The 25,248-nt window shown below is 47.4% G+C and overlaps 1 protein-coding gene across 2 annotated transcripts in view; it reads left to right on the plus strand.

Moving 5' to 3' along the window:
• Positions 1-25,248, plus strand: part of AFAP1L1 (actin filament associated protein 1 like 1) — a 66,915-nt gene that overhangs the window by 14,904 nt on the left and 26,763 nt on the right. For both annotated transcript variants that reach the window (XM_025387962.1, XM_025387963.1), the window contains exons 2-9: positions 12,328-12,456; positions 13,086-13,169; positions 13,949-14,046; positions 15,225-15,333; positions 19,082-19,180; positions 20,178-20,389; positions 22,750-22,929; positions 24,910-25,002. In XM_025387962.1, coding sequence (XP_025243747.1) covers positions 12,328-12,456; positions 13,086-13,169; positions 13,949-14,046; positions 15,225-15,333; positions 19,082-19,180; positions 20,178-20,389; positions 22,750-22,929; positions 24,910-25,002 — 1,004 coding nt within the window. The remainder of the gene's footprint in view (positions 1-12,327; positions 12,457-13,085; positions 13,170-13,948; positions 14,047-15,224; positions 15,334-19,081; positions 19,181-20,177; positions 20,390-22,749; positions 22,930-24,909; positions 25,003-25,248) is intronic.

Here is a 25,248-nt window from a genome sequence, read left to right on the forward strand (position 1 = left end):
AAAATGAATGAACACGATAACAAGCAGCAATATGGATAAATCTTAGTAGCATAATAGTAAAGAAAAAAGTCGCAAAAGGTTACCTATAGCACTATATTCTTTTAATAAATTTTTAAACTAAAAATTTAAAATAATTTCAGGAGTACATCTGGTTGTACTAAAACTATATACAGGGGAAAGCAAGGACATGGTGAATGCAGCATTCAGGATGATAGTGAGATTGGGCAGGGGAGGCAGGAGGGCGGGATCATAAAGTTAGATGTAAGATATTGTCAAGATCCTGGCTTTTGCTTTGAATGGTAGGTTCGTGTGTGCTTACTCCATTATCAAAAATAATTACATAAATAACTAACTAAAAATGTGTCATGCATGGGCCAATAATGAGAGTATCTTATGAAGCAAGGATTCGGATTAATTTTTGTCCACCTGAGGTTTTATTTTTATTTTTTTAATTAATTTATTTATTTATTTGAGATGGAATCTCACTCTGTCGCCCAGGCTGGAGTGCAGGGGTGCAATCTTGGCTCACTGCAGCCTCTGCCTTCTGGGTTCAAGCAACTCTCCTGCCTCAGCCTCCCAAGTAGCTGGGACTACAGGCATATGGGGTTTTTTGTTTGTTTGTTTGTTTGTTTGGTATTTTTAGTACATGTTAGCCAGGCTGGTCTCAATCGCCTGACCTCAAGTGATCCGCCCACCTCAGCCTCCCAAAGTGCTGGGATTACAGGCGTGAGCCACCTCACTCGGCCATGAGATCATATTTTTAAAAGAAGTAAAAGTGCAAGGCACAGTACCCATCATATAGGAAGTGTTCAATGCATGTTGGCTGTTATTATCGTATAGCTTTATTATTATTGATTATATAACCCACATACCTCTAGTCAGAGGCTTTTCTGTCAGCCCAGAGAGATTGGTGAGATGGGTCCCCAAACTCAGACGTCTCAAAAGCAGAAATCCCCAGTCCCACTAGGCCTCAGGCCAGACATCCGATCTGGTGAATGAACAGCAGTTGGGGAATGGTCAGAGGAGCTTACTACTGGCTCCAGCAAGGTCTGTAGGTAGGAGACGCCTATGAGAGGAAGGCCAGAAGGTACGCTAGTGCTGCGATTGAAAGCTTAGGCTCTGGAGTGAGATCTAGATTTGAATCTTAGCCTGCCAGCTGCGTGCCTTTAAACAAATGACTGTGCCTCTCTGAGCCTCACTTGGCTCATGTGTAAACAGGCAAAAACAGAACCTACCTCACAAGGTCATTATGAGGAGTGAGGTAATCCATGCAAAATGCTTAGCACAACATCTGGAACATCACTTTAGCGCTTGAAAATACTACCTGCTTTTACCATCAGGCATCCCAGATTACTCCCTGGGACTACGCTGCTTCCCCACGCCGTTGGTGAAGGAGACAGTGCAGGATGCTGGATGCGGAAACAGCTGCCATCTTGTGTGAGGAGTGCGCGTGTGTGTCACAGTTTTCCACTTCCTCCTGGACCCATTTCCTTTGTGAGCTCAACAGGGAGGAATCCGCAGACAAAGGAACAATTCTGGGAGAGCCCAGTCCCACAGCCAAAAGCTGTTTCCTCAGAAGCGGGTGGCCTTCCCCCACTCCCTCCTGTGTGGTCTGGAAATGGCTTGGGGAGAAGCAGCTATGGCTTCTGTGGAGGCCGAGAGCTGAGAAACAAAGTGCCCCAAGTGACGGCCCTCCTGGTGGAGGACGGGAACCTGGGCAGAGCTGATGCGAGGAAGGCCATTGAGGATGCGGGGCTTCCCTGAGCCTGTCATCCTACCCTGACTCCTGGGTAGAGTGGCTCCCAGAAACTCCCTATGACCACCCTGTCTTCCTGAAATAACTGTGCGTCGAAGAATGGTGCTCTACCATCTCTAACAATAATCCCCACGGTTTACCAGCCTTTTCCCAGCCATTCCTCATTTGCCCCTCACACAAACCTGTGCATGGGCTTTCTAAGCCCCTTCTTACAGACGAGAAAAATGATTCTCAGGGGGTTAAATAACTCACCCGAAATTACATACTGGCAAATGGGAGGAGTTAGAGCCCAAACCAAGTCCTCCAAGACCCAAATTCTTCCCACTATTTTTTTGCCTTCTCTCTTCTTCATGAATGTTTCTGTGTTTCTACCCTGTGGAGTCAAATTTGTACTATTCTCTTCAGCATAGGAGGATATTCAGTTTCCTGCAATCGCTGTAATTAACACACACAAAAGTCTTCCAAGGTGACCTCACTACCCCTGCCCTCCCTCACACAGGGGCTATATTTAACTCTTGGAAAGCACTAAGACTGAGGCATTGGCTTTGCAGCTGGGTTTTTTTTTTTTTTTTTTTCTGTCCCTTTGTCATTCTTTTCCAGCCTGCATGTACAGTGGGCTTCCCTATCCAAGCTGGGACAACAGGAAGTGTTTGTCTTGGTGATAAACAATGCGAGTCCAACCAGCGCCATCTCCTTCTACATTCTGCCCACTGTTTGGCCTTCACTTGGACTCAGAGAAGTGCTTGTAAATTCAGAGGAAGGAAGGGAGATGTCCTGATGGCCCCAGCTGGGTAGATTTGCAACAACTTGGAAGAGTCTGTGGGCAGGGGAAGGACAGATTTCTCAACCCAGGAAGTGAAGGGCAGTTCTGCCAGCCTCACCTGAGGAGCTGGTGACCTCTCTGCAGAGTAAACCCAGATCTGGACACAGACAGAAGAAGCATCCTGAAGGAAAACTGGGGGAGGCATAACAACTAGATCCTCCAGTATTCTCGTTCTAGCATGCTCAGTTTCCACATGTGTAAAGGAGCTAATCCACCTTATTGTAAGACTTAATTTATGGGCCGGGCGCAGTGGCTCACGCCTGTAATCCCAGCACTTTGGGAGGCCAAGGCAGGCAGATCACGAGGTCAGGAGATTGAGACGATCCTGGCTAACATGATGAAACCCTGTCTCTACTAAAAATACAAAAACTTATCCAGGTGTGGTGGCACGCACCTGTAGTCCCAGCTACTTGGAAGGCTGAGGCAGGAGAATTGCTTGAACCCGGAAAGTGGAGGTTGCAGTGAGCCGAGATCAGGCCACTACACTCTAGCCTGGGCAACAGAGTTTCCATCTCAAAAAAAAAAAAAAGACTTAATTTATGTAAATAATACATGTAAATCACTTAAAGCAGAATATGTCTTATAGTAGTAATGGAAGAGTAATGGAGATAGCTAACATTTACTGAGAGCTTACTATGTGCCAGACTCTGTTCCAGGCACATTCACATGTGTCGGGGCCTGTTCCCACTGGTCAGGTAGATATGCTAACGTTACTAACGGTGTACATGAGGCACAGGTCGTTAACATGAGTGCCCCAGAGGTACACAGTTTGGAAATTGGGGAACAGGAATTAAACTCAGGTGGTTTAGGTTGCTCAATATCTGTTATCATTATTTCTCAATGTATATGTTAGAATTAAAATCCACCAACTACAAAATGTGCATCACTAAATAAATTGGCAACCGTATTCATGTGAGGGATACAAGTTCAACAAAATAGAGCATTTGGGAGCCTAGCCAAGTGAAAAATTAGGCTTCTGCTTCCTTTTAAGTACTGGGGGTACTTTTTGTTGCTTGATTTTTTTTTTTTCCAAGCATCTCTTTACCATACTGAGCCACTATAAGGCCAGACATGGTTTTAAAATCACACTAACTAGCTGTTAGACTTTATCAACTCTAGAAAAGAAAATAAAATTTGCTCCAATAATTTATTGTTCCATGTATGCTTAAACATTTGCCCTGTGTTTGGTACTAGCCAAAGCTGGCAATCTTCCTGTACTCAAGGAGCTCAGGCTTAAGTTGGGGAAAGTGACCATCATCAAAAAATACATAAGTAAATACAAAATCTTACCATGTGAAGTGCCACAGGGAGAGATACTTGCTGCTACCACGGCATAAAATGGGGGGAGTAGGTGCAATGAAGAGGACAAGGAAGGTATACCTGAGGAAGTCAGGATTGAGTGGAGAGCTAAAGAGGATGTTACTGGCTGACAGGGGAAGGGAGTTCTGATAGGCAAAAAGAATAGCTCATCAAAGTCCCTGAGTTAAGAGGCTGAAGAACAGAGTGTGAGGACAGCCTGGAAGGAGGTGTCCCTAGAAAAGCCTGCAGGGGCCAGGCCCTGTGCCTCACGCCTGTAACCCCAACACTTTGGGAAGCTGAGGCGGGCAGATCACAAGGTCAAGAGATCAAGACCATCGTGGCCAACATGGTGAAACCCTATCTCTACTAAAAATACAAAAATTAGTTGGGTGTGGTGACCCACACCTGTAGTCCCAGCTACTCAGGAGGCTGAGGCAGGAGAATCACTTGAACCTGGGAGGCGGAGATTGCAGTGAGCCAAGATCGCGCCACTGCACTCCAGCTTGGCGACAGAGCGAGACTCTATCTCAAAAAAAAAGAAAGAAAGAAAGAAAGAAAGAAAAGAAAAGCCTGCAGGGTTTGAAAGTCACAGGAAAGGCTGCTCTTCCTTTCCTTCATCCCACCCAAGCACTGAGCTCACATCTGATCAGCATACTGCTTTTCTTTCCAGGGTGACTTGCCTCGCCACTGGTACAGTGGGTCATACCCCACTAATATGCTGGTTTGTTAAAACACAGTATGCAGAAAGTTCTTTCTAAAATAATGATCAGAAATGTTCAAAGTAATGCACTGGTTCTTGCTCCAGAACAGGAGCCTTTATGAGATGGAAATTGGGTCATTTTCCTTTACATAAGAAAGGAAATTTGAGCAAATCAAAAGAAAAATTGTAGGCCCTTCATAAAACCACAGTCTCACAGTGGTCTTTTTCCATTTTTAAATGGTGCTAGTTGCATTTACTCTGACTTTGAAAACAAAGAAGGATAAGTTATCTTCGTGATCTCTGTAAAGAGGCTGGTCAAATAGTGAGGTGGGGAAAAAAGAAGTTGTATATTTTCCCACTGCTTTGCATTTAATGAATTTGTAATTTGCAAGCTGTTTCCAAGCATTTTTGTACGTTCCAGAGTCTGAAAGGTACACAGGAATGAGATCGTGAGTACAAGTGCCAGCACTGGGCCCAGTTTGATAGGAGCCAATGCAGGGTTTATTATTCTTGTGGCTTGCTGAAATTTAATTACTTGTCTTTTGTTATGAACTCATTATCTTTGTGATCTCTAAATAAATCTGACCTTCTGTGCGCTAGTGTCCTTACTGGCTGCGATAAATACCTCTTGCTTAAGGTTTCACTCAGGCTGCATCAGGGATGTGAACCAGGTAGCAAGTGGTAGTACTTTTTATTGGTAGCTTAATTTCTGCTATCTAACATCTTATTTTTGTTTCAGTCATGTGAGGAGAAGATAGAAAAATGATCTTACTCTTAGTTGGGTACTCACCAGGAACAATAAGCACTTAGCAGTCTAATCTTAGATATATTTTAAATAAGTTTCTAAATTTATTTGAAAAACTTTTTTGCAATCCACAGAATAATTATCCCTCATCTTGGGTTTCTAAGCCTGTCTGTCTCACTTAAAAGATTGAAAACCTATAAACAATGATTAGTCCATTTCTTCCTGTTGTATCTTTTTCTCATCATTGGAATTCACTGTACCTCCCTAAGACTCAACTAAACCAAGCAAGATAGATGGAATTTATTCGTGGTTCTAAATAAACTGGAGATATAAAGACAGTTCTGTTCTGATGCCCAAGTCTGCCAAGAGCAAAGACACGAGAGGGGGACAGCTTGGGAATTGGGAACGAAATTTTTCCTGACTAGGGACAGCAGGGACCCAGGATTCCTGGATTGTGTTATTACCCTCTGTCTAGAAGATATTGTCTCCTCATCTTGCATGGAGGGGGTCCTTGGAATGTGGGCACCCAGAGGGAAGGGGCTCCGCCAGCTCCTTGTGCCACAGCCATCCCAAGCTCAGTGTCAGGGCCAGAACCATGAATAGTTCACAGGATGAGGCTTTCAGAGTCCCACCATGCCCTCTTGTCCCCATACCTTCCTCCTTTGTGCCTACCACTGCACCTGAAACTCCACAGGATTGTTACAGATGAATGAAGACAGCAGACATCGAGTGCCTGAGCACCAGACACATCAGTTCATTTCATCTTCACCATGACCTTGGAAAGCAGCTACTGTGATCACCCCCACTGTTTGCAGGTGAAGAATCAGAAGCTTAGGAAAGTTTAGAAGTTTCCCCCAGAGGCCCACAGCTAGAAAATGACAGAGCTGGGAGGGGAGCCCAAATTGTCCAGGCCTGTGCTTTTAGCCACTCTTCCATGACTTATCTTAAGCATCAAGCTTTGTGTTAGTATTGTGTGAACTTAACACAAAATGCTTTTTCCTGCAACTGGTTGTGTGACCATAACTAAGTTAAATAACCTCTTGGACACTCACTTGCTACATGTTTAATATAAAAGGATTAGACTAGGCCATCAAAATATTGGATTCATTGAGTAAATGTTCATTGGGCATCTACTGTGTACTGATTGAGACACAGACCCTGTCCTTGTGGAGCTTGTTACAACTATAGCAAATCTATTCCTATTGCTGTCTGATCAATACTTTGGTCTGCATAGTTCTGGAGAGTATTAGAAAACAACAACAATGACAAAACAATATGCAGTATGGCTATCATTTAGTGAATGCTTGTTTGAAGCATGGTGCCATGCAAACTGCTTCACAAGCATTACGCACCTAGTTTTCCAACCCTATGTGGTTGGGATCCTATTATTCTCATTTTGCCTATGACAAAACCAGGGCTCAAAATTTCTAATGTGCCCATCAATGCACAGCTCAGAAGTGGCAGTGCAAGAATCCCAATATACATGGGTCCGACCCCAAAGCCCTAGCCACTGCACTATTCTAAGCAAGACTCCATACTCCAGCTATTTATAATCTTCAGAGGCTCCTATTCCCACCTTGACTCTCAGTTATTTCAGAAGAGGATAACTAATGATAATTTTTTAAGGAATAAGAGAGGTTTTCCCACATTCCTTGTGTTCATAGATGTCCTCTGTAGCATATTTGTTCTGGTGGAGTGTTTTGCAGAGGTTGAACCTTGGACTGCCCACATCAGAATCACTTGGAGTACTTGTGAAAATGCGAGTTCCTGGATCCAGGGACCGACCTACCAAATTAGACTTTCTGGATAGGAGGTCTGGGAACGTGCATGTTCAACAGTCCCGCTGGAGGAGTCTTTTCTTACTAAAAATTGAGGTTACTGTCCCGGTGGTATATATGAGTCCTAGCAGAATCACCTGTCATATGCCTTACACCCATGTGACCTCTCCGATTTAAATTCTCTGATGTTTTAAATATCTGTGGTTTGAATTCTCTAGCATTATAGATGGAGCTGTCATCAAACCTCTGTATTCACTGTGATTGGAAGCTAGCTTCTTGCGGTGAGCTCTGTATTGTTCTGGAAGAGCCCAGCACTGGCTGAAAGATTTCTTATATCCATGATGTATATCAGGTTTTCTCTAGGATGAGATCCCTGCTGTTAATTCAGGTATTTGCTTTCAGTGGTTTATTTTTTTTTTTTTCTATGAGATCTTCACAGTTGAAGCTCTGAAGTTCAAACAGGCCCAGTGGGGAGAGGGCCTTCACGCGGGAATTTCAGCCTCCCAGTGAGGGTTTCCACCCACAGGTGAAGGTATCCTCGGATCAGGAGCCCCGTGAAGTCATGGCCCAGAGCCCTCCATTGGAGGGCGGTGAGAGGAAGCCCAGTATTCACATCTGCCCACCTCCACCCAGCCCCAGCCTGGCCTCCTGGCCTCTGCTGCGCTGAGCTGGGCTGAAGTCTTCTGATGGAGCGTTCAGGTGTGGGGCCAGACAGGCCAGGGTTCAAGGCCTGGCTTTACTGCTTGCTGGCTGAGTACCTTCACTTCTCTGAGCCTCCATTTCCTCCTTTGTAGGGCATTGAAAGATTAAATGAGATAATGTGCATTAACTGTCCAGCACAGGTTAACTGCTCAGCTCCAGGGAAAGACTCTTGCAGGTTCAGTGCAAGTTGTGCTTTGCCGCATGCTTCCCCTCCCTCTGCCTCTGCAGCCTGCCAGATCCGTTCAGGTCGCAGAAACCCCGCCAGGACTGGCAGCCCCTCATTCTCCATCTGCTTCTCTCAGATGCACTCAGTTCCTTTCTTCTCCTTTGGTCTGTTTGAACTTCGGTGATCAAATCTCAGTTAAAGGAAGAGCACTTAGATGTCAAGGTCCCATGTTAAGAATCCCATCAAAGACCAGGAAGTAAACAAAAAAGGTATAACAAAGCTTGGGTGCTAAAGCTCAGGTTTTTAAATGCAGAGCACTCATGCAGAACCTAACTGTTCTTACTTTAGAAACGACTATAACAAACCTTAAATTAGAAGCGGTAGAGCATTTAGAAGCCAGAAAACTGCCACACATAGGCATTTACTGATAGCAACAAGAAATTGTTGGAACATCACAGCAAAAAGAAAGAAAGATGGAAGGAAAGAAAGAAACAAAAGAAGGGAGAGAGGGGAAAATAAAAGGAAAAAAGAGAGAGACGGAGAGTGGAGAGAAAGAGAGAGGAAGGGAGGCAAGGGGGGAAGGAGGGAGGGAGGGAGGAACAGATTTAAAAATCCCAAAAAGTTTAGCAATCATTAGTCATTCACTGGGGGGCAGCAGTTTTTAAAGTGTAGCTAGGGATGAGGGGGTTGCCTGGGGGCAGTCCCCAAGATGTTTTCAGGGGGTTTGTAAGGTCCAAACAAATTCTATATAGTACTAAGACATTATATACCTTTTCACTCCCATTCTCTACAAGCTTACAGTGGAGTTTTTCAGGCACAACCTGTGATGAAGGGGTAACTTTGAAAGCTAGTGGGATAAGTATCTGTGTGTTCTTGTGTTTTAAAGATTTTTCGGTTTTAATGTTAATACAATAAATATTGATAGATACAATCCACATAAAACAAAAGCAATTTGCGGTCCTCAACAATTTTTTTTAAGACAGGGTTTTGCTCTGTTACCCAGGCTGGAGTGCAGTGGCACAGTCACAACTCACTGCAACCTCCACCTCCCAGGATCAAGCGATCCTCCCACCCCAGCCTCCTGAGTAGCTGGAACTACAGACACGCGCCACCACTGCCAGCTAATTTTTTGTATACTTTTGTAGATGGGATTTCACCTTGGTGCCCAGTCTGGTCTCAAATTCCTGAGCTCAAGTGATTCGCTCACCTCGTCCTCCCAAAATGCTGAGATTACAGGCGTGAGCCAACACGCCTGGCCCAATAATTTTTAAAAGTGTAAAAGGACCCCAATACCAAAAAGTTTCAGAATAACCGGTATAGGGATAAACAGCCCAGTGCACCCCTGAGCCATAACATCCTGTGGGAGAGCAGAGAAGTATCGTGTGCTTTTGAATGTGAGTCGTGGCTGCAGGCCACGGAAGGGCTCCCAGGCCACCTGCGGCTGCCTTCTTGCATCTTCCATGGCCTCCTTTGTGAGTAATTTCCTAAGAGAAAGTACGCATGTGTGCATGTTTGAGAGCGAGAGAGAATGCGCATTGGGACAACTGGAACAATCTCTTACTCATTTTTTCTAAGCCCCACCCAGGGGCCAGGCTGACACATAATTAGTACTCAGTAAATGTTTTGGAATTGAGTTAATCAACATTTAGTGTATTAGTCTGTTCTCACGCTGCTAATAAAGACATACCCGAGACTGGGCAATTTATAAAGGAAAGAGGCTTAATTGAGTCGCAATTCATCATGGCTGGGGAGGCCTCAGGAAACTTACAATCATGGCAGAAGGGGAAGCAAACACATCCTTCTTCATATGGTGGCAACAAGGAGAGGTGCCAAGAAAAAAGGGGGAAAGCCCCGTATAAAACCATCAGGTCTCATGAGAACTCACTCACTGTCACAAGAACAGCAGCACAGGGTAACCCCCACCCCTCCCGCCATGATCCCTCCCATGATACGTGGGGATTCTGGGAGCTACAATTCAAGATGAGATTTGGGTGGGGACACAGCCAAGCCGTATCAGTGTCTGTTGAGGGTGCCAGAGACGTTTGTTATTCCATTTGAAAAGATTTATTTGAAAACAGCTAAAATTTGGCTAAAATGATTTTAAATGATTACCTGCTTTAAAGAGGGAAACATATCCATCCAGAACCCATGTTTATGTGATATGGTGGGAGTTCAGGCCCTGGTGGCAGCAGGATCTTCAGGCACCTTTCACCCCCCAGAGCTATGCCACTCTGATCCCTAGGGATCACATAGACTTGGAATCAGTCTGGCTCTACCTCTCAAGCTGTGCCACCATCCCATAGCTGCCACAGCCTTAGTATCATCTTCTGAAAAATTAGGCATCCCAATAGGACTGCCCACAAATGTGCCCTGGGGATTGGATGGAAACACGCACAGAAAGCCCCTCCCTCAGTGCCCAGTGGCTGAGAGTGCCCATGAGATAGGAGCTGTCCTTATCAGCCTTCAGCTCATTGTCAGCGAGTTTGGGGTGATGATGGATTTTGCCACAGACTGCAGCATCATGTTTTCCTAACAAGAGTCACTATCTATACATAAGATTTATGTTTAAAAGAAGGTCCTAGTGTGGTCATCTGTTCATTCCTCTCTTGTCAGACACATGAAGAGCACCCACACTGAGCAGGCCCCACACCAGATGATAAGGAAGCAGAGATTCCCAGTCCAGTCCACGCCTGCTAGAGCCTCACAGCCTGCTGAGGGAGGCAGGCGCTCAGGGATCAGCACAGATCAGTGTAGTAAATTCTTCAGTGACAGCAAGAATAGCTGACTTGTGGTGAGCATTCACTCTGTGCTGGGCAAGGCCCTTTGCATGCCTGGTGTCATTAATTCTCACAGCCACCCTGTGAGGCAGGTTCTGTTATTATCCCCCCTTTAAAGGAGGAAACTGAGTCACCGACAAGTTAAGTGTTTTGCTAATGAATGATAGAACCTGAATTTGAACCCAGGCGATCTGGCTCCAGGGCCTGTTCTCTTCTGCATGATGCTGTATCTCCTCCTACACCTCCAGGCCCTGCAGCTCCGGGTCAGTGTCTCCTGTTTCCTCAGGAGGGCCCAGGGTGGGGAACAGCACGTGGAGTTAGGAGTCATGACTGAAGCTGAAGTCCTGGCTTTTCTTCTTGCCTCTGTGCAACTTCAAGCAAGTTATTTATCTTCTCTGAGCCTTAGTGTCTTCATCTAAAAGGCAGGGGTGATCATGGGACCTACCTCAAAACTTGTTCGTAGGAGCAAAAAAATACTGTGAGTCAATATATCTCTCTGGTTAAAAGAAAAGAATGAAGAAAGCAGCTTCACTCTAGGCTCTGCCAGCTGTGTGATCCTGGAGAAGATATTTAACCTCCTGGAGCTTTAGTTTCATCCTCCATATAATGGAGATAATAAAATGCTTGATACAAGATTTAAATGAGACAATAAAATGTAAAAGGGCTGAACACAACTGATAATGATTGTTCAGCACAGGTTATCTTCTATTATCACGCTTTTGTGCTTAGTGGGTTGCAAAGCAGGACAATACTACTGTGATGAAGCTGGTCTTTGGCTCTAAGGCAAACCAAGTCCCAAGTTACTTTTTGGGGCAGGGAGACATCAGTGACATCATGGTCTTGGCACACTGAAGTCCTTAAAGGACTCTGTGCTCTAGGATCTTGCAACTCATATGGTCCAGGACCACCAGCATCAGCTGCAGCTGGGTGCGGATCAGAAATGCAGAATCTTGGATCCCACCCCGCACCCCCTGAATCAGAATTTGCATTTTGACAAGATCCCCAGGTAATTCTTACACACACTCAAGTTTGAGAAGCACTGGTGTCATGTGGAAAGAAAGAACGGCACTGATAACGTGGAGTGAGAAGGGTTAATGTTTACTTTGGCTGTGGCCAAGGCACCGGAAACAGAAGGTTCCAGAGATTGAAGCACATGAACTGATGGGACAGGAAGGCTCTCTTTCCTGCCTCTGTCCTGGATGGCCAGGGGCTCCCGCCTGAGACCTGTGCTGAGCTTCGAGCTGCAGTGAGAAAGGACCCTGGTCAAGCAAAGCAGAGGGCAATCTGGGGCAGAGGGAGGCCTGAGAGCCCTTGCTCGGGGTTGCCTGAGCTCAGGGTTGCCAGGTGAGCCCAGGAAGGTCCAGTCCTTGAGCCAAGGCCATCTGAGGTAGAGTGGGGAGACCCGGAGAAACACCACAGGACTAACTGAGCAGGACCCTCTTGCAGGAGCTGGGTGGCAGGGCTGGGAGCGCTGAGAGCCCCTGGGTCTGCTTGCACACCCGGACCTGCCCTCTGACCCCTGCCACCCAACTGTGCTGTGACTGTGCAGCTGTGACTGTGCCTGTCCGCCTTCCTCCGCAGTGCTGGAGCAGCTGCTCCCAGAGCTCACTGGGTTGCTCAGCCTTCTGGACCACGAGTACCTCAGCGATACCACCCTGAAGAAGAAGATGGCCGTGGCCTCCATCCTGCAGAGCCTGCAGCCCCTTCCAGGTCAGCCGCCAGCAGCCTGCCTGGAGGAGCTCCACTTATGTAGGACAACAAAACCTCCCTTCACCTGACTCAAGAACATGCAGGAACCCTCTGCCGCACCCCCATCCCCAGGGGCTGCCGCAGGAGGAAGGCTAAGCCCTGGACACAGCGTCCAATGCATTCCATGCAAGCAAGAGCTTGTCCACTGGGGCCCCTCCCCACCGACAGCCCTGGCTGTGCTCTTTGTACTCCTTCACCCCCACCCTCCACACACACACACACACACACATACCCCCCCCACTGACCTACAACACACACATCCAGCCCCTCACACAACTCAACATGCTCCCATGCTCCCCACACACCCACCACACCTGACACATGACACGCACACACCCTAGCATATGCCCGACAGCCCCAGTAATCTGTTTCCATACTGGGCTTCTGGGCATCCTTTTCCCTGGAGAAAGAGATCCTCAATAGCAGTGTAAAAACTAAAACAAACTTCGAAACCCAGTGAAATAATTTAGGACATGAATGCGCTTTGCAAAGTGAGCACTGTGTCCCATATGGGCTAGAAGTATGAGTGGGGCAGGGGAGACCTGGTCCCTCCTCCTTCACAGCTGGGGGGTCCCTCTTCTTCCTCACAGCAAAGGAGGTCTCCTACCTGTATGTGAACACAGCAGACCTCCACTCGGGGCCCAGCTTCGTGGAGTCCCTCTTTGAAGAATTTGGTAAGTGACGCCCTCCCAGCCTCAGCTACGGAGCTATCCCTTTCTCCCTGTGTGTGCAGAAGCGTCCCCCGACTGGACTGGGCCTGGCTCTAACGTCACATCATTAAGTCGCTTGGGGCAAGTCCTTGGCCCGTCTGGGCTCTGCCAGCTCTGAAAGTCTAATCAAAGTCTGCCTAGGAATAGGAATTGAGCTCAGAGATTCGAGGAATGGTAGGGATGACCATGCAGTCCAAAGAAGGCGTGGCACGTTAGGGCGTTTCCTCGCTGGCCATGCCCAGGTGATTGCCACTTGAGACACTGGGCTGAGTGGTGCAGTGGCTCAGCCGAAATGAGAGCTTGCGTGGCTGCCATGGGCACGGGAGCAGCTGAGCCGGGTGCATGCAGAGTACCTGCCGACCTAGCCCTATCCTGAGGGAAGACAGCCCTGTTCAACACAGAAAGAAAGCTACAGGTCTCGGTGAGAGAGTTTTGGGGACTCATAGACTTAGGGAGCACACTGTGCCTTTATAACATCATGCTCAAAGATTTCCAAAGTACCAAAACAAGTAGGATTTTATTTGATCCTCTCTACAATCCTGGAAAACAGACAAGGCAGGCATCATTGCCGCCAGCGTACTGATGAGTTTCAGAGTCATAAGTTATTTGCTTAGGGTTACTAATGGAGGGGTGGTGGAGCCTGACCTCACACTCAAGCCTCCTGACTCCAAATCCAGCCCTCTTCCCCAGGGCTGTGCTGCTCATCCTTGGCTTTCTTTGCCCCATGGTCTGTCCCTCTGTAGACTGTGACCTGAGTGACCTTCGGGACATGCCAGAGGATGATGGGGAGCCCAGCAAAGCAGCCAGCCCTGAGCCAGCCAAGAGCCCATGCCTGAGAAACGTGAGTCATGGCCTGGGTTCCCACACCGCAGGGCCTCTGTGCCTCTGGAGGAGGCAGGGGAAGCTCTCCCCTTCACGCTGGGTGCCCTCCTGGCGGTTCTGGACCCTGTTGTCTCTCTCGGGTTGTGGGTGAGGGCACAGGCAGCACCGTGTGAACATTTCAATGGCCCATGATGTGCTCCCTGTGTGTTTTTTTCCTTATTTAATTTTATTTTTATTTTTTATTTTGCCACCTTCCTGACTGGGAAGTCACTGTGTTTGTGCTGAGCAGGGAGAATGTGGTGAACTTATCTGTGCCTTCAGGCCCGAAGGACGTCACCACCCCAGCTTCTGATTGCATAACATAAGCCGGGCTATGGGAAAAGCTCCGGACCAGGAGTTGGGTGACCTCTGCCCGCCCCCATGGCTCTGCTGTGTAGCCTTGGGTGAGTTGCTTCTCTTCTCTGAGCCTGAGTTTGTCACCTACAGAATGAAAGACTGGAGCACATGTAGGATGCCCAACCTTGGGGCCATGGAATTAGAGCAAGGGGCTCATAATCACAACAAGCTTTATCTGTCAACTACATAATTCATTGTCATCATCACTAGCAACGGTACCAGTCACTAACAACTTACTATGTCCTTTACATGCTGACAGCAACTGAATGAGGCTGGCACGATTGTTATGCCCATTTTACAGATGAGGAAACTGAGGCTCAGAGCAAATGAGTGATATGACCCATGTCCCACAACTCACACGTGGCAAAACAGCTGTAAAGCCATGGTTCCCCTCACACGTGGCAAAACAGCTGTAAAGTCCTGCCTCACTAAAGAACAGGCCTCACGCTTCCTTGTCCTACTGCACCCCGTGTGTGTGTAGACGTGGTTACAGAGTAGTGCAGAACTCACAGTAGCTTCTGGTAATTCTGCATGTGCTCAGTAAAAAGTGTGACTACTGCTGTTTGGCAGTCCACAAACCTTGCAGACATTCCAGGGGATCCCCGATGATTAAAAAAATTGGGGTAAGAAGCACTGGATAAATATGCCCTCCAGTTTTGCCAGCTCTGTGACTCTATTAAAAGGTATGGCTTCACATCCACACTGCCTCCTGCCTTCCACAAGCTCCTGCCTCCCTCTCCCTCAGCCTCCCTCTCCCCACCCTACTCCACTCCCCTAGCCCTCTTTTTTGTCTCCTTACAGGCAGCCAACCTGCCTCCACCACTCCCCAGCAAACCTCCCCCTGAGGATTACTATGAAGAGGCCCTTCCTCTGGGACCCGGCAAGTCACCTGAGTACATCAGCTCCCACAGTAAGTTCTGGTCCCCTTGGTGGGGCTGGGGACTTCCCCTCCCTGAGAAGCCAAATCTCAGCTCCTCTGTGGAGCTGGAAGTGCAAGCCTGTCACCCTCCCAACCATGTCACCATTGACTGAGGAGAAGCTGCCCTGGGCACCTGGCCTCTTCGGTGACAGCCTGGGTGGACCAACGTGTGTGGCCCCAGGGGCTAGGGACTTAGGTTCTAGTCCCAGATCTGTGTGGCCTTGGAAAATCCCCTTGCCCTCTGGATCTCTGTTCTTCCACCCTTAAAACAAGAAAGAGGAACCAGACACCCCGTGTCGGTGTGCCAGGAGGCAGCTACACAGATGACCACCACTATGCTGTTCCCCCGCCTAAAACTGCTAACCCAAGTGCTCCTCTCGAGCGGGTGGTGACATTGTTTCAGTAGACTCACATCCTACAGGTGGGTTAGGTTATCGAGTCAATGCATAAAATAAAAAGCATGCGGTCCAAACCAGAGGTTGTCAGAGTAGAGTGGGGGTACCCAGGGGTTCATAAGATGATGTAGGCAGAAATATCAGAAGCTTTACTTCTATTTAGTTCAACACATCTTTTAATAAATTCCATGTAAATGTTTTGTAGTATTTATAATCTGATAATAGCATATTTTTTTTAAAATGTTTATATATACACATATACAAAAACACACATAAATGTATGTATATATTTTTACTAGTAGGTGAGTGCAGTAAAATAATTTAGTGAGCACTGGTACAGGTTACCATTGAAAATCTCTTAAATGGGCCATAAAAGAGAGTCTTTGGTCTTTTCATCGGTTTCCTCCAGCATTGCAACACATGGACATTCTTTTGAGTGAAGATCAGATGAAGTCACTTGTTTGGGTAAAAGGACTAAATGTTACATATAAGAAACTATATCCTAATGTTTGGATGGCTCAGGATGAGTAGTTGAATTTGTAGAAGATACTGTTTGTGTGATGCTACTCTGTCATTCAGCAGCACAGTGGAATGTTCTCCAACCACCAAAAAATCATCAGATTTCTAAAATGAATTCTGATCAGCACAGACAGATCGGTTTTATTATGTCATTGAAAACATCAAACACAAAGTACTGCGTACAATTCCATTTGTTTTTTTAAATAGGGTGTACACACACACACACACATATATACATACATGCATGCATCTGTTTTAACAATTTTTCAAGGATATGCAAGGAACTATTAATAGGATTTTCCTGCGGGAAATTAATAGAAATATGGGTGAAGGGAACATGTTTTTTCATTCATACTCTTTTGTATTACTGTTTGTGCTTTTTACCATGGTTGAATTTTTTTATTGTGGTAAAATACACATAAGATTAACCATCTCCACCATTTCAAACTGTCCAACAAGTGACATTTAGTACATTCAGTACATTCACAGTGTTCGCAGCCATAACTACTATCTAGTCCCCAAACACTGTCATCACCACAGAAGGAAGCCCATGCCGCTAAGCAGTCACTCCCCATTCCCCACCCCAGCCCCTGCTAACCACCAATTCACTTTCTGTCCGTAAGGATTTGCCTATTCTGGACATTTCACATAAATGGAATCATATAATCTGTGGCCTTTTGTGTCTGGCTTCTTTCACTTAGCGTGTTTTCTAGGTTCATCCATGTTGTAGCATGCCTCAGAACTTCTTTCCTTTCTGTGGCTGAACACTACCCCACCATAGGGATAGACCACATTGTGCTTAATCATTCCTCAGCTGATGGATCTTGGGCCGATTGCACCTTTTGGCTATGGTGCTTGGACCAGGTCATCCACAGCCCTCTTCAGCCTTGATAGTCTCAGGTTCTGTGTTATCGCAGATGTAAAACAGCCAACTTTATTTTATACGTTGAAGGGCAGGGAACAAAGTGCTGCTGGGCCTTCAATCCCAGGTCAAGCCTATTGGCTAGATGGGGCTCCTTCACCTCCCCAGGGAGCTCACTTCCCTCTCAGACAGGGCAGAGAAGACACCTCCCAGAAGCCGCTGGAATCCTGGGGTAGAAGGAAAGGGAGGGCTTCAGGAAGGGCCGGGAACCTTGTCCAGGGAAAGCACGCCAAGCCCATCAGGGAGTATCCTTCCTCTCGCGCACAGCGTCCAGCCCTGCCAGGTGCCCTCATGCCCCCTCACCCTTCCCCACTTCACACCTCTGGCCCTGGTGAACACCCCTGTTCACCTCCCAGGAGATGTCCAGCGTCTGAGGCCTCAGAGTGCCTGCTGGAAAGGCGGGCTCCGAGCCTCACTTGGGAGATAGAACTGGGTGTCCCTGTCACTGGGAATGTCAGTGCTGCTGTCTTCAGGAAACAGATGCACAGGAGAGGCTAGGAGCCCAGAGCAGCATTCTGAAGAGCAGTGTGCTGTGAGAGTGAGTTGGACTGGGTGAAGGAAGGCTTCCTGGAGGGGGGATGTGTACCATCCCCTGAGCCGGCACCCTCAGTTCTGATCCAGGCTCTGTCACCAGCAAACTGTGTGTGGCTTGTTTCCTTGTCTGTAAAATGGGGCTGATCTCTACCTCCCTGCCTTGTGGGAATCAAAGGAGACAATCACAGTAATAACAGCTGGCACTCGTTTAGCATATTGTGTGTGCCAGGCACTGTCCTAAGAATTCACATGCATTGTATCACTAAGCCAAGGTGGGAATTGCTCATGTCACTTTCCAGATCAAGAATCTGAAATGCAGAGACTTTTCTTTTCGAGGTCACTCAGTAAATGATAGAGGTAGGACTTGAACTCAACTCTGATTGATCCCAAAGCACATGCTCTTAACCATCTGAACTCAAAGTATGTTCCAGGGACTGCCTGTATCAAAATAACATTTTTAAAAAATTATTGAATAAATTTTCCCCAACTCATTGGAGTCCAGTATATTTTCTATTTTTATGGATGTTTAGAATTTTCCTATTAAATAGTCATTTTTTAATGCAGATTCCTCAGCCCAGCCCACTCCAATGAACCAGAATCTCTGGAGATACAGCCCGGGCGTCTGCATTTTCAAACAACTCGCAGATGATTCTGATACAGAATACAGTTTGAGACATCCCACTAACACCAGCACTGCACTGTGCTACCTCCCAGCTCCAAATGGGAAGGTGTGAAAATCCGCACAGGCAGTTGTAGTCACTATTATGTGCAATATTATTATCTCCTCTAGTTCAGTTCTTCCTTTGCAGTCCCAGAGGTTTAGAAGGAAGTGAGAGGAAGGGCTGAGGTGGAAGAAGATGAGAAGGCAGAGCAGGGAGGGAGGTCTCAGCCCAGGCAGCTGGTACATTGCTCCCCGCAGTACAAAAATCAGAGCTGTGACCAACACACACACCCCCCCACACACACACACACATACACACACACCATGCACACATGCAATACTCTGGGGTCATTGAGGAGGAGCTGACCACTCCCTGCCTAAGGAAGTCAGAGGAAAGCTCTTTGATCTGGGTCTTGATGGATGAGAAGTCCTCTGGCAGAAGAGAGAGAGCACAGGGAACAGCATGAATACGTGCCAGGAGATATGACAGCCCAGCAGGGCAGTTTCTGGTGACAGGAGCAGAGGGACTGTGGGGAGCTAGAACAGATGAGATGCAGAGAGGAGGCCCCACACCCTGGCCCAGAGCTGCTCAGAGTGCCTGCTGTCTCTTCCCTGAGGAGGAGTAGGGGTGTCAGGATCTCCCCCAGTCCTGGCCCCTGGAGTTCTCCTGCATTTCTCCAAAGTGCAGCTCTTTCTGACAACCCACAGATGGCTGCAGCCCCTCGCACTCGATTGTGGATGGCTACTATGAGGACGCAGACAGCAGCTACCCTGCAACCAGAGTGAACGGCGAGCTTAAGAGCTCCTGTAAGTACCAGGTGGGCGTCCAGATGCTGGGCAGGGCTTCTGCCCTTGCCCTGGCTGTTAGCATGCGTGTGCCCACCAGCCCCTCACCCAGACCATGGTCACCAGAGAGGCCCCAAAGCCCTTGTTTTGGGTGACCCCAGCACTCAGTGGAAGGACCACTGGAATGAGTCAGGAGGCCTGGATCGAACCCTTTCCCTGACTTTTGATAACTGATCTTAGGTGAGTAATTTCTTTTCGCTGAGCCTCAAGTTTCCTTATCTATAAAATGGAGATTTGCTGGGTTATCATGAAAATAATGAAAGACAACAGATGTCAAGATGAAGGGGTCATGACAATAGCATAAATTTATTGAGCATTTATTGGGTGCCAAACACTTGGCGAAACACTGTCCATGCATTGGTCTCCAAATAACCGGCTGAAGTGGGTATCTCGTTTATTATGATCATTTTACTGATGAGGACACTGAAGCTCTGAGAAGGGAAGTAACCAAGATCACAAAGCAAGGGATTAATCAGTACAACAAAATGCAAAAGTAGGGGCCAGCCAGGCATGGCTCACACCTGTAATCTCAGTACTTTGGGAGGCCAAGGCGGGTGGATCACCTGAGGTCAGGAGTTGGAGACCAGCCTGGCCAACGTGGTGAAACCCCATCTCTACTAAAAATACAAAAATTAGCCAGGTGTGGTGGTGGACGCCTGTAATCCCAGCTACCTGGGAGGCTGAGACAGGAGAATCACTTGAACTCGGGAGGCGGAGGTTGCAGTAAGGCAGAGGTTGCAGTAAGCTGAGATCACACCACTGTAGTCCAGCCTGGGTGACAGAGCGAGACTCCATCTCAAAAAAAAAAAAAAAGTAGAGGTCTTAGTCATTACCAGTGTCATGCCTTATGCCCATGCCTTCCTAGCCTCAGGCCCCAGTGCAGGGATGGCTGCAGAGGGGTGAGAAGGTGCTTCCCCAGAATGGCACAGTGACAGATCCTTTCCCATGACGCCTGCAGATAATGACTCTGACGCAATGAGCAGCTCCTATGAGTCCTACGATGAGGAGGAGGAGGAAGGGAAGAGCCCGCAGCCCCGACACCAGTGGCCCTCAGAGGAGGCCTCCATGCACCTGGTGAGGGAATGCAGGATATGTGCCTTCCTGCTGCGGAAAAAGCGTTTCGGGCAGTGGGCCAAGCAGCTGACGGTCATCAGGGAGGACCAGCTCCTGGTGAGTGGTCTAGCAGCAACCGTGTGCCTCGGCCTCACATGGACTTGCATGTGGGTGTGTCTCTACATCCATGTGGATATGTCTGCCTTGGGCATACCCGAATTGACTTGGTGCACAGAAGCTCAAAGCCCCCATGCTCCCAAGATCACGACTTTCCCTGCTGGAGCAGAATTTACACACACACACACACACACACACACACACACACCCTCTGTCTCTCTCTATCTCTATCTCTATCTCTCTCTCTCTCTCTCTCGCTCTCGCTCTCAAATTTAAAGACCTGGGCTAGGCACGGTCGCTCACACCTGTAATCCCAGCACTTTTGGAGGCCAAGGCAGGTGGATCACTTGAGGTCAGGAGTTCGAGACCAGCCTGGCCAACATGGTGAAACCCCATCTCTACTAAAAATATAAAAAAATTAGCCAGGTGTGGTAGTGTGTGCCTGTAGTCCCGGCTACTTGGGAGGCTGAGTCAGGAGAATCACTTGAAACCAGAAGGCTGAGGTTGCAGTGAGCCGAGATCGTACCACTACACTCCAACTTGGGCGACGGTATGAAACTCCATCTCAAAAACCAAAAAAAGAAGACCTGATATAAGCTTTACCATGTTTTTGTTTTGTCAAAAAAAAGAATTATCACTTTTAAATTTTTGTTGTTTTTCATTATGCAAGTAAATGTGCTTATTTATAAACTAGAGAAAAACAGATGAAAAGTGATTTAAAAAAAAACTATTGACCAAACATCAATAATTTCACTGACCAAGAGATAACCACTATTAAGCTTTAGTGTACACACTTCCACCCTCATTTCCATACATCTGTCTTTTATAAAACGAATCCCCTACAAAACTCAATTGTTCTATTACTTGCTTTTTTTAAGAAGGGTTTTTTTTATATTTGCCATCTCTCAGCCTATCATTTCATAAAAGAAAGAGCACCTTTAATTACAAAGTAAGAGGATAAACATAATTTCAGAAAAAGAATAGCTTCTCTCCCCAGAAATCTGTTGACAAGCCTTGCCCAACACGAATGCATCTGAAACATGACCTTTTCTCACTCCAGGGCGGCACTAGTCCAAGGGACATGACAAACCTCTTTCCAATCCTACCCCTTCTATATTTTTCTCCACATATTGCAGTAGCTAGGACCTCAAGCACAATGCAAACAGAAGTGGGAGAGCAGGCATCCTTGTCTCAGTCTAGAGCTCAAAAGGGAAGTCACTGTTAAGGCTGGGTATGATGACTCATGCCTGTAATCCCAGCACTTTGGGAGGCTGAGGCAGGAGGATCACTTGAAGCTAGGAGTTCAAAACCAGCCTGGGCAACAAAGCAAGACTCCATCTCTACAAAAAAAAACAAAATGTTTTTTATTTAGCCAGGCATAGTGGTACGCACCTGTAGTCCCAGCTACTCAGGAGTCTGAGGCAGGAAGATTGCTTGAGCCCAGGAGTTTGAAGCTGCAGTGAGCTATGATCACAGCACTGCACTCCAGCGTGGGTGATAAAGCAAAACCCAGTCTCTAAAAATAATAATAATAATAATTTACCATTCAGGATGACATTTGCTGTGGTTTGTTTGTAGATGAAAATGTTCCTTATGATTACATTAAGGAGATCCCTCTATTTTAGTTCACTTAAATGGATGCTGAATTTTATCAAATACTTTTTCTAGCTCTATTCAGATATGTGATTTTTGGCCTTTTTTTCTCTTCATATGGTTAATGATACAGTTGGTCTTTGAATGTTAAACTGCTCTTGCATTCCTAGAATAAACCCCACTTGGTCTTGATGTAGTTGCTTTTTACATACATCTGGAATCCATTTGCTAGCATTTTGTTCAGGGCTTTTGCGATTGTGTTATGAGAGAAATTAGCGTATAATTTTCTCTTTTTGTAATGTCATTGTCAGGTTCTGGTATGAAAGTAATGCTGGACTCATAAAAAAAGATGGGGAAGTGAGAATCATTATTCATAAACTATTGACTTCCCAAGGCCAACCCTCCATCTCTGCTAGAATTCTGTCTCCCAAATTCCTGCCAGGTAGATTTTTAACTGGCTTCCTCCCGAACCAGCCCATTCCTTCTCTGGTTCTTTAGGATAACCTGGTCTTCCTAGAATTATGCTACAGTCTGCCTCTTCCCAAATAGGTAGTTGTGACTGAAAATTGCCCAAAGATGCCTCCTCCCAGGCTTGTCTTCCAGGGTGAACAGCCTGGACCCTTCAGCTATCCTCGCACAGTGCCCATGGCTAGGGTGGGGGAGGCCTCTAAAGGGAGGTCGGGCCTCCCCCGAGCCTTTGTGTGAGGATGTCTCTCTCCTCTACCCTCTACTTCAGAAGATCCTGATGCCTTTCTCTCCCTGTCCAGTGTTATAAAAGCTCCAAGGACCGGCAGCCGCATCTGAGGTTGGCACTGGATACCTGCAGCGTCATCTACGTGCCCAAGGACAGCCGGCACAAGAGGCATGAGCTACGTTTCACCCAGGGGGCTACCGAGGTCTTGGTGCTGTCATTGCAGAGCCGAGAGCAGGCCGAGGAGTGGCTGAAGGTGCGTGGCCTGCACCTGACCTTCCCACCTTCCCACCCTTTCTCTCTTCCCCAAGCCAGCCCTCAGTAGAGCTGGCTCCTGTCCCTGGAAGAGCCTCTTGCTCAGTGCCTGAGCCCAAATGCCCTGTGTGTGGCTAGGGTTTATGTATGGAAATGGGCCTCAGATGTCTCCAGGAGGCAGACTTCATGCTGGAGACCTATGTTCCTTCTAGTTATTTGAATTCCCTTTCCAAATCCTTACTGTGGGCTTGTTCAGGCTGCACTTGTATACCTCCTGGAACTGGAAGCTTAATATCTACAAAGGAAGCTGATTTCATCATTAGACCAGTGAATTCTTAAAACAACAACAACAATAAAGGAAAAATCCTTCCTTGCCTTGAAACGTACATCCTTGTAATGACCACCCATGGGCCAGCTTCTGCCTCTGCAGCTACACGGAACAATGAGAGTTACCAAAAAATGAGCACTTACTTTGTGCCATGCATTGTGCCAAGAGCTTTACATACATGACCTCATTTCTGCTTGAAAATGGGACAAAATCTTATTGTTCCTTTTTCACAGATGAAGAAACTAAGACGCAGCTTTGAGAACTTATGTGACTTGCCAAAGGTCACACAACCAAAGTGATTGGAGCCAGAATTTGAAGCTAAGAAGTAAGTCTCCTCCAAAGGCCATAGGCAGGATGACATAGTGATGACATGGGAGAGGGGACTTTGTGGCACCCACACTTGAGTCAAGCCCCAGGCCTAAGGGGCACTTACTGGTTGTGTGACCTTCTGCAAATGACTTTGCCCCTCTGTGCCTGTTTTTTTCATCTGTGAAATGGTCCTTGGAAGGATTCTGGAGAGCACTCGGCACAGTGCCTGCCAGGCAGTGAGTGTGTGGCAACTGTCAGTAATTACTTCCATGATGATTGTGATGCCCTGCCCCCCATTCCTTTACAGCAGACCCCCATCCCTGCACCGCCTCTACTTCACTCTGACACCGTCCTTTCCTCCTCTGATCTTCCTGCTGGAACAATGAAACCAAACACCTCCCTCCCTACCCAGCCCCTTCCTTCCTGTGATAACCAGCGCCCCTGATGGAACATTTGGTGTTTCTCATTACCTCTTTGTCTCAGGAGGGAAGGAAGGGGAGAACCTGCCTGCTGGGGGAGCCAGTACCCCTCCACGGACTGGTGAGGTCGGCAGACGGAGCCCTAGACTGGAGTTAAAAGAGACCTGCCTTGACACTGATCCTGGGCAGCAGTTAGCCCAGAGGTTAACAGTGGGCAGCTGAACTGCCTGCATTTAGTTTCTGGCTCTGCTGCACCTAAAGGTGGCTTCGCCTCTGCAAGGCTCATCATCTTAAGCTGTAACTCAGGGCTCACAAGGCTGCTGAGGGATAAAATGGGATAATCCACAGAAAGCCACCAGATAGGTGAGCAACAAATGGTGGCTGTTGTCATTTCCTGATCTCATGCTTACTGCTGTGTGGCCTTGGCAAGTGAGTGGATGCCTTTAGGAGATAGAGGTGATAACTCCAGCTGCCCTACAGGTTGCTGTAAAGGTGCGCATGGTCACAGAAGCAGGTCCCTCACGCTTGTGAGGCTTTATGGTTCCCATCACTCTTCACATCTGTGGTCCCACTGTCCTCAGGCAACCCAAGGAGGAAAGCAGAGGACTAGGATCATTCCCATGTTGCAGATGTGGACACTGAGGCCCAGAGCAGGGAAGTGGCTCTTCCAAGACCACACAACTAATTAGCAATAAGCCTTTTGGTCCCCATCCTTGTGTCTTTTCAACCCAGGGGACAGATATGGGAGAAAGCCTTTACAAACCCCAGTGTGCCCCACGCATGTACAGGCGGCTATGTCAGCCCATCTGTTCCCCACAGTGGCCCTGACCCTCTGTTCTACAGCATTCACCACACAGACCCCATTCTTCCTTTGCATCGACAGCTTCCCTGCCCACCCGTTTACAGCTGTGTGTCCTCTTCACAGGTCATCCGAGAAGTGAGCAAGCCAGTTGGGGGAGCCGAGGGAGTGGAGGTGCCCAGATCCCCAGTCCTCCTGTGCAGATTGGACCCGGACAAGGTATATCTGTCTCCACTAGGTCTTCCCCAGGCCAGGCAGTGGCCACTCAACACAGGCTCAACCCCAGGGGAACTCACTGGCTGGGGGGAAAGCCGGGCAACTGCCAAACTGTAGGTGCCCAGCACAGAGCTGGCACAACAGTAGGTGCTTAATAAATGTCTCCTGAATTCATGAATGCATGAACAAACGAGTGCCTGTGCCCAGAGTGCAACACAAACCAGAGGAGGGAGTGACGCACCTGCCAGG

Source organism: Theropithecus gelada, chromosome 6 (assembly GCF_003255815.1).
Source record: "Theropithecus gelada isolate Dixy chromosome 6, Tgel_1.0, whole genome shotgun sequence".
In the NCBI taxonomy this organism is placed as follows: domain Eukaryota; kingdom Metazoa; phylum Chordata; class Mammalia; order Primates; family Cercopithecidae; genus Theropithecus; species Theropithecus gelada.